At 35.3% G+C, this 17,260-nt stretch overlaps 1 protein-coding gene across 1 annotated transcript in view; it reads left to right on the forward strand.

The window, feature by feature from the left end:
• The window catches only part of FAM171B (family with sequence similarity 171 member B), a 70,052-nt gene that overhangs the window by 39,547 nt on the left and 13,245 nt on the right, over positions 1 to 17,260 (forward strand). The window contains exons 3-6 of the mRNA XM_004426713.3: positions 3,679 to 3,771; positions 6,836 to 6,994; positions 10,476 to 10,646; positions 13,790 to 13,906. Of these exons, the coding sequence (XP_004426770.2) occupies positions 3,679 to 3,771; positions 6,836 to 6,994; positions 10,476 to 10,646; positions 13,790 to 13,906 (540 nt within the window). The remainder of the gene's footprint in view (positions 1 to 3,678; positions 3,772 to 6,835; positions 6,995 to 10,475; positions 10,647 to 13,789; positions 13,907 to 17,260) is intronic.

Raw genomic sequence — 17,260 nt, forward strand, 5'->3', positions numbered from 1 at the left:
AAAAGAAATACATAAAAGCTTTAAAAATCATATCGAATTTAATGGCACTAATCTTAAAAAAATGCAATAAAATGAACAATTTTGTGATAATATAAATGACTATATTGATTTTAGATGAGGTAGACCAATAACCATGGATAAGATGTTCTAGGTAAAAATAACTTGATTCGAAGGCTGTAAGAAAAAGTACTCCAAATCATTTTACTAAACCAGTGCAGCCTTGATTCCCATACTTAACAAAGGTAATACAAAATTAAACGCCTTAATATATGTGCATACTCTCTCTCTCTCATATATATATGTACACCCCTCTATAGACCAATCTTATCTATAACTCTGTATGTAAAAATCCTAAACAGAATAGTAAAAAGAATTTCACCATTATTGAAATATAGCGCACTGTCAAGACCAAGTAGGATTTTTCTTCTTTGCAGGACTATAAGGATGTTAAATATGTGTCAAATTCTATTAATTTTTTGTATATCATATTAGTAGAACAAATTAGAACTATATGATATTATCAACAATTGTCTGAAATGCATTTTACAAGTTTACCATCCATACCTAAGAACAAACTTTTTAAAAACTAGGACCACAAAGATATCCTTAAGTATCTCAAAATCATACTTAGCTATAAAATATTAGAAGTGATCCTACTAAAATAAGAAACTAAACACAAATGTCTATAGTAATTTATATTGTAGTAGAAGTTCGTATCAGAGCAAAAAGATATTCACAGATAAAAAAAGGGGATAGCTATTAGGAAGAATGAAAACCATTATTTCTGGTTATGATCATATGCCTGGAAGACTACAAATTAGCATTGGTACAAATCCATACATGTTCTTATATACCAAAAGTAATAACCAGTTAGGAAAAATAATGAAGAGAAATCCCTCTTAGAACAACAAGAACAAAATATACAGGGAAACCCACAAAAAAAAGTGAAATAAATGCGTGTGGGGAAAATAAAACTACTACTAACAAACATTGGTGATGGAGCTAAAAAACCCAAATAAACTAAAACACTGGATAACTGGAAAAACATCATATTTCTTCTTAGAAAAACTGAATATTGTAAAGATTTCAGTTCTTCCCTAATTAATTTATAGACTTAATGTATTAAAGAAAAATCTTGGCAAAATAATTCTTAAAGAATAAATGTGTAAAAATACCTGGGAATCTTGTTTTGAAAGATTTACTAGAGGCAGTTTGCCATTCCAGATGACTAAAATATATAGCTACAAAATTAAAACTATGTGATATTGTACTATGATTTGTACTCTGGTACAGATCAGATACTAGTATTTATAAAAAATGTAATCTATGGTAAGATGCCATTATAAATCTGAGTATTCAGTAAGTAGTATTGGGATATTTTGCTCAGCTATTCAGAGTAAATTAATTTGGATGCATATTCCAAAATGTATCGCTTGAAGAGTTCAAATGTGGAAAATCAAATCAAATATAAGAGAGTAAGAAACTGTCTGATTTTTTTATTAGGATGGTCTGTTTAAACTTAAAAGCAATAGAAGATATCATAAATAATAGATTTCACCATATTTAAAAAAATGGTAGGAAAAATATATGAAACAATAAGGAGTGATATCCTTAATAATGCAAACAATTTATATGAATCAGTAAAAAACACCAGTGCCCTGCCTAAATAAGGTATATGAGCTAGCAATTATAAACACAGGAAATACAAATGATTAGTAAATGTGAGAAAATATTTTACTTTCCTAATAATCTAAGATGTGTACATCAAAGAAATACACATTTCTTAGATTTTTCACCTTAGAAAAGTTTTTAAAAAGTGAACATACTCAGTATTGACAGAGTGAGGTAAGAAGGCCATTCTCAAACACGGTTGATGGGCGTACAAATTAGCGAAATTCTCTGGATAGCAATTTTGAAATATGTGTCAGTCTTCAAAATCTTCGTAACTTTTGACCCAATATTCCACTGCTAGGAATCTATCCTAAAAACAAACATACAAATAAGTAGGGTGGACAGATGTTTATGCACAAGGATGTTGATTCAAATATTTTGTAATAGTAGTGAAAATGGAAACAATCTAAATATACAATATGAGTGTAGTGGTTAAGTAAATCTTGATACTTCAAGAAATGAAATATGTGACCTTGAAAATATTATGAAAAGTTTCTATTGAGGAAAAGAAATGCTTATGATATTATCTTAAGTGAAAAAAGCAGGGTAAAAAATATTCTGTATACAATGTCATACTCCCTATTTTGAAAAATCCAGGAAGACCTATACTGAAATACTAATTAATAGTGGGTGTCTCTGTGGTGGTATTGTGATGACCATCATTTTCTTTTTCTTTTTTCTGTATTTATCAACGTTTCCAGAGTGGATATACATCCCTTTTATAATCGGAAACATTTTTTTTAAGAGAAAGGAAATCTGAATGTAAGTTTTAGTGAGGTTCAAAAGAGTCTCCTCAGGTTTAATAACCTTAAAAAGCTGTCATGGCTGCCCCTTTTAAGCTACCTGTGACTGAGAAAGTATCCAAATATGGGATAATGCCCTAATTATAATCGTCTCAAGGTCCAAGCTACTACCCTACCATCTCCTCTCCAATCGAATAAATCCATTAATCAGTCTAAATGTTAGTGTATTCTGAATTGAAATCATACCTTCCTATGGTAGTCCTCTTTTCCTATTTAGGAAAAAAATGTATTTCATTTTATATCCACCTGTACATCAGTGTATACTTTTTGTATTTTGTCCTGTCTTTTCCATATTTCCTTTACAGCTCTTTGATGCACCTCAAAATATTAAAAGTATTGCCATGCAAATGTGCTTTATCTTAAGTGATTGAGGGATATTATGTTATTTCTATTAATTTTAAATGCTTATATCACATTGAGGAGAGATATCAAATGAGAACTCGTGCTTTGGGTAACGCCTCAAAACATATTTTTCTTTTGCAGGATTAGTAGGCTTATTTGATCTGTTCTTATAAAATGATGGTCTCTTGTCCCAGCTTCTTGCTCCTGATCTTGAAAAAATTGTTATCTTTCAGGTCACCTGCACTTCACTCATCTCACCAGTTGTTTCAGGGGCCTACGTTTGTAGGCGGGTTCAGCCCCATCCGTCCTGCGTTACTGTGGATCATTCTGTGCATTAAACTGTTTTCTCCTCTGCCAACTCAGAGTCTGTTTGGCAAACCATACTGTGTGAAGAAGAGCATTGGACCCTTATGTAGGAAGTTAAAAAAGAGGAGTGGATGTACTTTCTATCTTAAAGACCCTTGAATCATGGAGCCAAGAAAATTGTTTAAAAAATCATAAGAAGGAAATAACAAGTAACAATTTATGTAGAGAAAATAGCAGAGGATTATTCAAGTATTTTTAACTTGACCATATATATCTGGGGTTAGTTAGCAAACATCACCAGTCACTTTGGTACAGATACTGCGTGAAATAGAAAAGGTTAGTAGAATAAATGGTGATGCCCAGTCTTTTCTTCTCACTTGATGCTGATCCTCTTTTTCCTCCATCATATTTTACATTTATTCTTCCTTTGCTTTGAATTACTTTTCCCATCACACAGCTTTTTCCCCACTTTTTAGGATCTGCTGGAACAGAACTATATTTATCCCAGTTTTCCCCCATGTTTAATGAAATATTCTAATTGTGCTATATTTCACAGTATATTCGTCAGTTACACTGTCACTGTTCCCGCAAAGCCAAGCAAATATATGGCTATTTGAAGACACTGTTTTAATTACTGGAAAATTATCTGGTAAGTACAACACTTCTTATTCAGCTAGTAGGTAAAGGCTTAAAGTGATATTATGTAACTGTGCTTCTTCCCTAATGGATCAATGTTTATTATAAAATGTAAACTGATCAGGGATGATTATACTGCCTGTATGTTGATCTGAACTGATTGTTATTTCACTATCAGACTACAGTATGGGTTTTTTGTGTGGCAGGAATCATCCTCTCCTTTCCTATTTTAGCCTTCAAATAGGAACATTTGACTTTCAGAAATATTGGAGAGAGCTTCTGAACTTCTTTCTAAATCATATCTTTCATTAGGCTTTAGTGGTTGGTGAAATTGGGAAAAGGACTCAGACCTTTGGGGCTCTCTAATTTGCAGGTCACCTCTATTCCTGCCTGTGCCATTAAACTTGCTGCCTCTGTGGGACAGGCCCGAGGCCGGGTAGGTGAAGTATCATGCTCCATGGACATGACTTGCCCCAGTTGCATATCCCAAGGGGAAGAATATAGGAAGCCTTATGCTGAGTCTGAATCAAGCTGTGACCTCCAGCTCTGCTTTACCAGCCATGAAGATGAGAGTTTCATTCTTAAGTCACCTCCTTAACTAATCCTCAGGGAATCCCCCGCATTTTGTGACTTGTCTCCTGCATATTATATAAAAACTCTTGAAATGAAACAATTTGCTTTTTTGTTTGTTTCTTTTGTATTGGGGAATTAACCTTTAGAACGAAAACATAATAGGAATGACTGGTAAAGGCAGAAAATCCTCACGTAGAGTCCAATAAGAGAGTCATGGTAAAAAGAATTGTTTGTAAAAGTTCTCTTCGTTTTCAGAAGCTATCTTATTTTTCCTAAAGTAATAAAAGGAAAACCGAATACTATTATTTTGAAAAAAATTAAACTAGGGCTTGATTAGTCTTGGAGCAGTTTACTGAGTGAGGCAGTAGAATCTCTTACTCTTTTTTTTTTTGCTGAGGAAGATTGCCCATGAGCTAACGTCTGTGCCAGTCTTCCTCTATTTTGTATGTGGGTTGCTGCCACAGCATGGGTGCCGCCAAGTGGTGTAGGTCTGCTCCGTGGAACCAAACCTGGGCTGCTGAAGTGGAGTGTGCCCAACTTAACCACTAGGCCATGGGGCCAGCCCCTAGAATCTCTTACTGTTGAAATGCTAAGGCATTTAGCAGAATTTTGAGCCAGTGGGTTTGCTGGTGCATGGCAGGATGGGTGGATGTGGAGTTGTGTGTGGAAGTATAAAAAGTACATGGGAACTGTTTACTACAGAGAAAGGCTATGTTTTATGCTGCTGGGGCCTTAGTGAAATCGGGTTCTCCTTTTCAGTGCTTTATTTATTTGTTTTGACACATTCCTACTCCGTACTAGCCTCTTCAAACCCCATTACAAATTGTGATTTCTGTTGGCATACATGAAATGGATGCATGTGAGCATGTCCATGTGCCATTCCTTTGCCACTATATCAAGCAATGGTGAGCACTCATTTGTCTGGATAGTACTGGCCATGCCTTGGCCCGTCTCCGTGAGAACACTGTGTGCCCTCTTGAATTCTTTGATCACTTCCTTTTACTGCCTCATTTCCCTAAGAGTTGACCCATTGGTAAGGCTAAGCAGGAAAGGACGGATGTTTCTGAAGATGTTAACTCTTTCGTTAGAAAATACACATCTTCACTTCTTAACTTCCATAAAATGTTTATATTTTTTCTTCCAAGATTTGATCAGAGAGTTGTTCAGTTTGTACAGTGAAAATGTATTAGGGGCTGGCCCCGTGGCTCAGAGGTTAAGTACGCGCACTCCACTACTGGCGGCCCAGGTTCGGATCCCGGGCGCACACCGATGCACCGCTTCTCCGGCCATGCTGAGGCCGCGTCCCACATACAGCAACTAGAAGGATGTGCAACTATGACATACAACTATCTCCTGGGGCTTTGGGGAGAAAAAGGGGGAAAAAAAGGGGAGCAGGGTGGGCAATAGATGTTAGCTCAGAGCCAGTCTTCCTCAGCAAAAAGAGGAGGATTAGCACGGATGTTATTTCAGGGCTGATCTTCCTCACACACAAAAAAAATAATGTGTTAGGCCTGTGGGTAAATGTATTTGTAGTAAAAGGAGCAGGAGAAATTGGAAACTTCAGGAATGTACAAAACCTTAGGGAAGCTCAGACAGACATTTCCCTTAGTGTACATGTTTTCAGTTGTAAGAAATTTGGGTCTGCAACATACTTAAGGCACATATTTTAAAAGAGTAAGTTGTAGATAGTACCTGTAAGTGATCAGAAGGTATCAGATTGTACCCTCAAACAACTTAACCAAACAAGAATGATATGTTACAAATGTGTTGTTTTTATTTATATCCCTTAACTCTGTATTTTGCAGGTATTATTTTTCTAGCTTTATACATAAAAAGTAAACTATACACTGATTTTGAGAATTATCTTACATTATTTTATCCATCATTTATTGTCATAACTATTTAGAAACTACTACTTTTTTTATCCTAATAATTTAACTGATTGCTTCTTTCTTTATCAGTGACTTTAAAGTCTGAAGCAAAAGCTGATGTTTCCACTAAGTTTTAGTTTTAATGATTTAAGAAGTTGATCTTTGACTTGTTAGATAAAATACGTTGATTACAGAAATATCAATATTGTCACCGAGTTCTCTCTCCATGAATTATCTTAGAGAATAGTCAATTCAAAGTTATTAACGTGAGAAATTTGTAAATTGAGTGCCTGGCAGTTGGAAGACTTTTAAATGCATGTTTAGTTATCTGATAGAGAAACCCACCCATTTATGTAAATGGCTGAATATCATCAAAAACATTTTCTGTTGCAAGTTACTGAACACCCAATCTTAAACTAGCTAAGCCCAGAGGAGGCCAAAAGGTGCCTTTTGTGATCTAAAGAAAGGGAGATTTCTTATTTATTCAGTTCTGAATTGAAAATAATAATTTTATGAGATGTTAGTAATGCTTAGAAATAGTAACTGCTTCCCTTAAAGTACAATGTCCTGACCAGTGGTGCTGTGCGAGTATGCATGTTTTGTCTATTTGTTAATGAGGTTTCCTTTTTCCAGATGCCAAATCTCAACCAAGTGTTCAGTTTTCAAAAGCCTTAATTAAACTGCCCGACAACCATCACATCAACAATGTTACAGGCTATCTTACAGTTCTACAGCAATTTTTGAAAGTGGACAATTTTCTGTATACAACTGGAATTACTCTCAATAAATCAGGTATTATCTAATTTTTACATAATATAATCATATTTCTAAGAAAAAGTACATAAATCTCTCAAATACTAAGTTATTTAGATATTTGATATTCATTTAAGCTTCGGAGGATACATGTCACTTTTGAAACATAAATCTAGTTATTGAAACGTTTATAGGCAATTCCCTTTTATCCAATGAAAGATATTACCAGAGTCTTCTGCATACATTATTTCAAATTAATGGAAAATTTAATTTACAGGATATTTTTATCCAAAGGGAGTAAACAAGATATAGAAAACAGTAATGATTACTGTATAACTTTGCAAATCACATACATTTAAAAATGGAAATTTGATTTAAAGAAGTTTACACGTATCTTTTTATAATTTGTCCTATTCATTCTTAACAAATTGATCAGAAGTGACAATAATTGTTAGATGTGGAAAAGTTTATAGATTGGAGTAAGCAATTGGAGATTTTTCTTTTCAAACATGTTTAATATCCTCTATGAGTAAAAATTTATAAATATTTTCCAGCTTCAACGGCACTAAGGCTGTCATGACTTAAAAGTTAAGGGGATGGAGGAATTTTACATTTTATTTAACAGTTAACCTATGAATCACCCCCATAAAAAACAGCATATTCCCTGTGTACATCCACACTTGCTTCACCACTTGTTGCAGCATAACAAACCCCACTGTTTTTAAAATCACCTCAGACCATCAAAATTATGATGGTTTCAGCTGTGTCAAATTTTTGGTCCATTTCATTTGGGAAAGAGCCAGAAATTAGAGTAATAAGCATATAGGTGTTTTGGTTAGATAGGTATTTTTTTTACATGCCATAGCTGTGCTATTGGTGCCCTAGCCACATGACCCTCACTTTTCTGTTACAAGCCTGTTTCCTACTGCACAGACCTGCGACTCTGCCTGAGGGCATTCCTTGGTCCAGAAGGCAAGCTTGGCCCTCATAAAGAACACTACTGCTCATTAATACATCCTACGTAGGCTTCCTTCTTTCTTCTCTCTTAGTCCTCTACTCCCTTCATGGTAGGTGCTTCCTCCTGAGTTATCTCAGGGTCTGCTTCTGGAGGAAGCCCGTCTAAGATGCCTGCCAAAATTTTCCAGGTGGCAGTTATAGAATGTTCAAAATAAAAACTATCACAAATGAAGCTCATGTTGCACTGGAGGGTTTTTATGGGCAAGCCTCATTAGATTCAGTGGGAAGCGGTCATGATATGCTCTGCTCTCCAACATTCCTCTACTACCTACTTTTGAGATTATTCATTAAAAGTTTCTGTTGTCCTAAGAATGCTGCTCCCCTTTTAAAAGTTCTAGAGCAGTGCTGTCAAATGGGAATGTTCTTTCTCTGTCCAATATGGTAGCCGCTAGCCACATGTGGCTATTGAGCTTTTGAAATATGACTAGCGCACTGAGGAACTTGATTTAAATTGGCACATGTTGCATGTGGCTACTGTATTGGATTGCACAGTTCTAGAGTTCTATGAGTATAAAAATATCTTTTATTAAAGTTTACTCCTTGTTGTCTTTCAGTCTCTCTTTTTCCCTTGTACCATTCTTTTTTCCTTCTTAAGTTGGCCTTATCCCAGATGGGGAGTGTCGATCTGATCAGTTTCAGCTGCATTCAGAATGTGAAGCCACTGACTGCATAGGACTGGGGGATGGAGTTAAGAGCAGTCACTTCAGAAAGCTGGCTGGCTTTACTAAATAATTTGATATGAGATTATAATTATTTACAGATTACATAATACTTTATTTGTGCTTATGTTGGATTACTTACCAGTGCAACAAGTCCACAAAATATGTACGGTGATACTTTGCTTATCTTATGATTAGTGTTTGAGGAAGTTTCAAAGACTAATTCTCTTATATTTAACTGAAATTTTTCAATAAGCCAGTGGTTGCCCTGTCTGATAACTGAAGATAAATATCAGATGTGATAGTAGCGATAATGAGAATTCCCTTCCATGGCCTCCAAGGCCCTAGGCTATTTCCACCTCTCTTTGCCCTTCAGCCTTCCTTCTTTCTCACACATGCCAAGATCACTTCTGATTTGGGGGCTTTGCACTTGTTCCTTCTGCCTGAAAGGCTCTTCTGAGGTCTTTGTGTTGATGGCACCTTATCATTTGGCCACAGCTCAAACGTCCCCTCCTCAGAGAGGCAGCCTTCCTGACCACCCAGTTACATTGCCTTTCCAGATTTTCTTCAAAGCACTGATAAAGTATCTATCATACACTTAATTCAAGTGGAGGAAAAGCTGACAATGAGGAAAGAAATGAAAAAAAGGATTTTTTGATAGTAATGAGGATTGTGAAAAAAATCTTCCAGACAATGTAAGAGATCACGTACTCACTGTGTCTCTGGAGCCAAAATGAGTGCGTGCTTCCATTAGGGCTCTGTTGTAAATATTTGTTGAATGAACAAAACTGGCTTTTAAGCCAAAGATCCAAAAGTTTAACCACAAAGAGGAAATAATATCTAATAAGTGTACTTTAGTCAACTCTTTCTGTGTTGGTAAATTACTTGGAAAATTTAAATTTATCAAATTATTTGTAGAAAATTTATATTATAATTTTAACATCATCTATAACCACATTATTTTATTCATTGTAAATATTCTGGTGTATATTATAACTTTGGCATTGCTTATATTTCAAAAACAAAACAAAGAAAGACATTTTGTTTTTTTTCCCCTAAGTAATAGGAAAAAATAAGTAGCTCCTGATATTGAAGAAGGCATACTATAAATTGTATAACCACATCTTTAAAACCATAGGCAAAGCAGTATAACCAGTTCTTCTATTAATCTCCTGTACCCCTACTTTTCAAGTTTTGAAGACTAAGTAATATTAATATTTAGTCTAAGTTTATATTCTTTCAATTATCCTATTGTTAATCAGATGTATATTGAGGCCTATTATTTTTATTAGCTAACAATATTGCTGATTTTCTCTCATGTTTGTCAAACCTATCTATAAACATTGCATTTTGAATAGAATGCTTTTTACCTAAGGTAACTGTTAAGGAGTACAGCTGAGTCTCTTGGTTCTAGTACTTGAAACAGATGGTCTTGGGAGGAGGAGAGACAGATGCTTTAGACCTGTATCTGCGTTGATGATGTGGTATGGTGGATCTTTTATTAGTGAGATATGTTTTTTTGGTTGTTGGTTTTGTAGGTTTTTAAAAAACATTGAATTAGATTCCAGTGACCTTAAATCAGATGACTCTGAGAGAATTAGATCTCTAGGCTCGTATTGTCATATTATAATGTTACATAAGTATAGCTTATATTTATTTGATATATTTTAAAATTATATTTTAAAAATCCCTAATGAAGATCTAATATCTATATGATATTAAAATGGACAACTCTAGGTGAAATAGAGGAACTAGATATTTTAGGCCCATCTTAATTTGTTACTAATATGTAACTACAATCTGTATTTTATGTGTGATTTTAATGAAACTGTCTTCTTTTTTAGGTTTTGAAAGCATTGAATTGACTCCACTTGCTGCAATATGTGTGAAAATATATTCTGGAGGAAAAGAATTAAAAGTGGATGGCTCTATTCAAGTTTCTCTCCCGCTTCTACATACAGATGATGTAAGGGCAGGGGATCACATCCCTGCCTGGACATTTGATATGAACACAGGTATGTGAGCTAGGAGAAAATATTCTGAATATTTGAATGTTTTATCTTAGAAATATGTTTCTATGTTATTTTTATTTAAAAAAAATTCAGCTTTATTAAGGTATAATTGATGAATAAAACGTCTATATTTTTAATATGTGATAATATTAAAATTTAACTTAATATCTTTATTATTTAAAACATATTAAACTATATCATTTATATTTGAATGTTTTACCTTTAGTAGAGCGCTAAATTAGTAATGTTAGAATTTTAACAACCAAAATTGGTCCCACTTTGATTAATATATTACAACTGTGGGGAAAATGATGCCAATATATTCTATTTAAAAATAGCATTATTTACTCACATTCCCATGCCTTTTTTATATCCCCTAACATTTTGAGCAGAAATAAAGTTTATTTTTTAAGTTATTTCTACTTTTATGGGTTGTTTTTGTTTTGATAGGCAATATGAACTTATATCTAAAAGCTTGGTTAAAGCATTTGAGAAATGTATGCTAATTTCATGAAAATAAATAATATTGTGTTATTAAGAGATTGAGAGTGATTATTTTCCAAAAAAAAACCTTAGGTACCAATTTTGTTCCCTGAGTTTAGCCTCCTGAATAGCAGCTGGAAGCACTTTTTCCTCCTTTGTTTCCCCTCGTTTTGTTTCTGTGTTTCCATGTAAATAAGGTAGGAAAGTTACAAAAAAACAAAGAAAAGGATGTGATCAGCTCACACCTGAAAAGCCCAGGGCTAGAACTATCTTGGTGAGTCATGACACAGAGCCAGGACCATTTCATGGGACTTTATCTCTCTTCTCCTCTCTCATCTCTTTACTCTATGTTAACACCTTTCTGGGGTAGGATTTCTCTTCAGGGTGGCAAGAAGGCTGTAGATGCTCTAACTTTATACCTACCCAGGTTGAAGTCCAATGGAAAGAGAGATTGTTTTCCTAGTAGCTATTGCACAAGCCCTTGGATTCACTGCAGTTGTAGTATGGAGTTTGCGTGCCCCATCTTGGAACCCATCTTTGTGGCCTACAAGCAGAATGCACAGATTTATTTAGGCATAAGTCACATGTTGGGGCTGGGTATGGAGCCCCAAACTAATCGTGTGGACTGAGAATAGGGAGCAGTCGATTCTCAAAGGAAATTTGGAAAGAGATTTCACTGTAACTAGAAGGGTAGATAGGCAAAAAAAAAAAAACAAATCAAATGTTCACTATAGAAGGTAAGCAATAGTATATCCATGTTTTTAAGGAAGAGTGGAAACTATATCAATAACAATGGTAATTGTAAGGGAAAAACTCTTCTCTCAACGCTCTATTCTAGCTCATTACTTCACTTCTGGTCACCAAATTTGGGGGTGTTTTCCTGCACCAAGCAGTTCTCCAACACCAGCTGGGTGTCCTAAAATTCCATTCAATTCAGACACTATCTACCACGAGTTAGCATCAGATCCCACAGGTTAAGGACTCAGTCCCATAAGACACCCCCCAGAGGCAAATTGCAAGTCTGATTTGTCATCTGTGCTTCTGACTGACTGGCTATAAATTGGAGGTTTATGACCCACCTCCTCAAGTTTGATAATTTGCAAAAACAGTTTACTTACTAGATTACCAGTTTATTATAAAAGGGTACCACTTGGTAATGGCCAGATGGAAAACATGCATAGGGCAAGGTTTGGGGGAAGGGGCACAGAGCTTCCAGGCTCTCTCCTCTGGGTGCTTCAGCCTCCCGGCACCTCCGCTGTTCACCAGCTCTGCTCTCTCAACCCTGTAGTTCAGGGATTTTTATGGCGGCTTCATTCTGTAGGCGTGATTGATTAAATCATTGACCATTGGTGATTGAACTCAATCTCCAGCCCCTCTCCCCTCTCTGGAGGTGTGTATGGGGTGGGGCTGAAAGCTCCAACCTCCCAATCACGTGGTTGGTTCCCCCGGCAACCAGTCCCTATCCATAGGGACTTTCCAAAAATCACCTCGTGATTAACATAAACTCAGGTGTGGTTGAAAGCACAACAAAAGACACTCTTTCCACCTGTATGGATCTTATCATGTAGGAATTCCAAGGGTTTTAGGAGCCAGGACTGGGGACGAAGACCAAATATGCATTTCTTATTATGAATCATAATATCACAGTAGCATACTATTGTAAATCATTGGATTAAGAGCCTAAAACTTGGTTTCTAGTCCATTTGCCAGGATTGTGATTTTGAACAAATCACTTAACTTATTCGGGCCTCAATATCCTAATTTGTTGAATGAGAGACTTGTTTTAAAACTCTTTAAAGAAGAATATCTGCTTTGTTTGAGTCCTGATTTCTGATTGTTCCTCTTGACAAAGGCCTTTGTCTCTAATGTATCTTCCAGTGACAAAGTTTTTATATTGATTTATCACATGTGTAATGCTTAATTTTAATGTGACTGTTTAAGAAGCATAGGTTGACTCATTCTCATCATTTCAAGTTTGTCTACCTTATTAAAACACTGTTTTACATGTTGTAGATAACGTCATTACAGTGAGTCAATAAACCAAATACAAATACACACCAAACTTGTAAATAGCTTTGTTATGCCGAACTTTAGAAAAGGTGTGGGTTTTACTGAATTCTTTTTCCTGTGGATGGCGTTTTATTGCATCAGAAAATATTTTTAAAATTTTTAAAAATTTAGTTCCAAAAGAGCTAGGCCAATGGTGCTAGAACAAAAGAGTATTTAATTAAAAAAATTAATAAGGCCATGAAACATACCCTATAAGTGTTTAATCAGAATCCCAGAACAGATGACAAGTAACCACCTATTAATAAATTTGGGTTTCACTATGCACGTCCTTAAGACCTGTCTCAATATATGCAATTTAAACGTTATTTGGAGAGTCATGATTTCCCTAAATATGCCTATATCCTCATTTGTAATGGTTTTATTTCCTTTAGTCATAACAAATCATTCAAATTATTCTATTTTATATATTATTATAATATGTACTATATTATTCTATAATATATATATTAGCCAATGATAATATATTGCCACAGTTTTCATAATCTTTGAAAAAGTCCTGCAAAGTATTCTATACATGACTTTAGCAAACTCCTGTCAGCATTAAAGATATATGAACTAACTGATTGGTATTTTTTACTTGACTTCCTTTTTAGGTGCTTGGGTAAATCATGGCCAGGGAATAGTCAAGGATTATAACAATCATTTAATTTGGACATATGACGCACCGCATTTGGGCTACTGGATAGCAGCTCCACTTCCAGGAACTAGAGGTATTGTAAAATGATACAAAGTAATTAAAAAAAAATCCAAATAGTCATACTGGAATTGATATCAGCACATCTTGATTTTATTCTTAGCATTGCCATTACCTACTGTAGGACACTGGAAAAAGCTTCTAGTCTCTTGATCCCAGCTTAATCTTTTCTTAAACATATGAAAAAAATAAAGTGCCGTGAACTCTAAGGTCTTTTATAGCTATAGTGTCTGATGAATCTGTGAAGTATGAAATTTGTTCAAATCAAGTATTTTCTTTTCTTTGTTTACTTTTCATGAATAAATTCTACCCAAATCAGTTAGAGCTTTTGGTTGAAAACAACAGGAACAGATTTTGGATAATTAAAAAAAAATGTATTAGGGGGCCGGCCCAGTGGCTCAAGCGGTTAAGTGCGTGCGCTCCACTGCAGCGGCCCGGGGTTTGCTGGTTCAGATCCCTGGCGCGCACGACGCACTGCTTGTCAAGCCATGCTGTGGCGGCATCCCATATAAAGTAGAGGAAGATGGGCATGAACGTTAGCCCAGGGCCAGTCTTCCTCAGCCAAAAAAAGAGGAGGATTGGCAGATGTTAGCTCAGGGCCGATCTTCCTCACACACACACAAAAAAGTGTATTATGATATATGGAGTTCGCAGGATCCCAGGGAAGAGTGAAGAACCAGATTCTAAAAGGCAGGAATACCAGAGGGCCCAGTTAGTAGGCCTACTTGACTGTCTGTGCAAGATTGCTGCTAAGTGGTAGCTGACTCCGACCCTCTGCAGTCTTTTCCTCACACTGGTCCTGATCATTCTAGGGATGAAGAATCTGGTTGGCCCAGACTTTGGACATGAGCACACTTGTTGGTGGGGGTGGGGGTGGGAATGAAGAAGGGCTATTGAATAATAGTGTCCCCAGACTGTTTCCAAATAAGACAAGGATACCCCAAATGAAGATTGGCCTGACATATGAACAGAAGGGGGACAAAAACCGAGATTTGTCCACCAAGAATGATCTATTCATATTCTGGGAAAAATGAGTATTTCACTTTTTCTTGATTTAACATGGTATCAAATTATCTATATAATTTGTACCTAAGGAAATCCTGCATTCATCTTGAATTGTGTAAATCTCTCAAAATTCTCAAACATTGCATTTTTTATCCATTAAATCTTCTTAAAAAAAGGAAAATCTTCTAACTTACTGTAGTGTAGACTGGTTGCACCATGGGCCTGCTGCCACTTTCTGGGGCTTTCCGGTGTCCGATGGTGTAGATTGAGTTGCTTCTTGGCTTTTCCTGCTGCCAGCTTTGCTGAGTCAGCTTTCCCGCCTTCAGCATGTTGTTGCTCTTTCTCTCATCTCATTCTCTTTTAATCCCTAGGTTTGTACATTCACAAAAACAAAACAAAGCTAAACTTGGAGCATCATTTTAGTGAAGTTTTGAGAGAGTGTGAAAGTTGAATGCATGGGTCATTCCTTCATCTTTAATCATGTGTCGGAGATCATTCTTTTGGTTGATCCGGTGTCTTGGCTCCCAGCTGAGAGACAGCTGTGACCTGGCCATTTCATGCCGGTCAGGAGTAGTCCCAGTGCACACCCTGATCAAGGATGTGGGTGCCATTTTACATATTTCTTTCTCTTCTACAGTATTCTATCATGGCGATCTATTAATAATTTGAAGGTTCTCAGAGTTTCTGAAAAAGTTCTTTGTTTAATAGTTTGATTTATATTTTCATTTTACGTTGACAACTTTTGAATTTTAAACCATGCAAGGTAACAAGACTTTTTTCCAATGAAGCCAAAATTTAGTATTCCAATAGAAGAAATATGAGCCATTAACCATTATGATCAAGAGGGATGTTCTCTCTGTTTCTGTTTGAACTTAGTGCTTACGAGATTATTTATTCAGAAACCAGAGGGTGGTTACTTTTGTTCTTCATGATTCAAAATATCATGCAGGCTTGCCAGCTGTCTGACCTTCTCCCATTCTAGGTTTGCAACTATAATGAAATATTGATAAAAAAGAACAAGTAATATTTAACTTAATACTTCAACTCAACTAAATCCAAGTTATTTCATTTCTAATAAAAATAACCTAACGAGCAATTGAGTTCTAGAGAGAAGTGTACTTTCCACCAAAAATTATATGTGAAACAACCAGTTTACATAAGATGACTATGAATTATGAAAACTGATATAATTTTCTAAAATAGGTGGAAGTTTTGTTTTAGCCTATATGTTGGAAAAGATTCTGTGTGAATCAGAGAACTTAAAATAGAAGTGTGGAATTCCTTATTTAGTTTGAATTAGATACCTTCTAGTGATGCTTCTGAAAAATTTGTTCTGCAAGCATATCACAGTCAAAGGAACGCTGCACTATAAATATGGGTATCTTGACTGTAGCTCTGGCTTTGCCAATAACTAACTGGATGAGGTTGAAATAGGTACTTACCCATCTGAGTACTAGTTTTCTTGTTTCTAAATAGCGGGAGTTGGATATGATGATCCCTAATGTCCCTAAACATTTTAGGATGTGAGTGTTACTGTAAAATCAAAGTTGGTCCTGTGATGAGCTAGTTAGTGTCTGGTGCTACTTTAGTTATAATTTGGTTGATAATATCCTAAAGCTATTTTTTAAAATAAATCTTAAATAGAATTCTAAAATTGCTTGAAAAAAATATTAAGTGCAAGAGATTAAAATCAAATAGTTTTTCATAGATTGCTGTAGGCAAGTGGCAGCTGAGTAGAGCTTAATAAACAAATGCTTATTAATATATTTTTAAATATGCATTTTCAAATATATTTGAATTAAAATATATTGTAATTTCTACCTTTCTAACCCCTTTTAGGCATGTACACAAACACACGCACACAAACACACATGCAGATGCATACTTGCTTGCTATTGTCATACATATAATATTTGGGACAGACCCAACAGTATCAGCCTCATACTTCCAAAAGTGAGTTGTGTGGGAATCCTGTGGAGTGAAAATTGTTCGCATTACTCTATTGTGGACACGTGTATTCTTATACTCTCAGGAGCAGAAGTTGAATTTCACCCAGTTATAATCAAACTTTTCTCTGTTGCAGGTCTGTATCCTGAATAAGAATCTGCAGATAGAATTGTTACTCTTATTTCTTTTTTGTTTGAAGAAATTTCTTATCGTGCAGTGCTGTAATTGGTTTAGATATGATAAACACTTTATTATTTGTTACCGTATAGGAAAGTGTGGCCAGTACTGGAGTGCCTATTCTTTTTTTTTTATTTTTATTTTTTTATTTTTTTAGCTTATTTGTTTATTGCAGTAACATTGGTTTATAACATTGCAAAAATTTCAGGTATACATCATTGTACTTCTATTTCTGCATGGA

The sequence above is a fragment of the Ceratotherium simum genome, chromosome 9, assembly GCF_057802395.1.
Source record: "Ceratotherium simum simum isolate JZ-2026a chromosome 9, ASM5780239v1, whole genome shotgun sequence".
In the NCBI taxonomy this organism is placed as follows: Eukaryota; Metazoa; Chordata; class Mammalia; order Perissodactyla; family Rhinocerotidae; genus Ceratotherium; species Ceratotherium simum.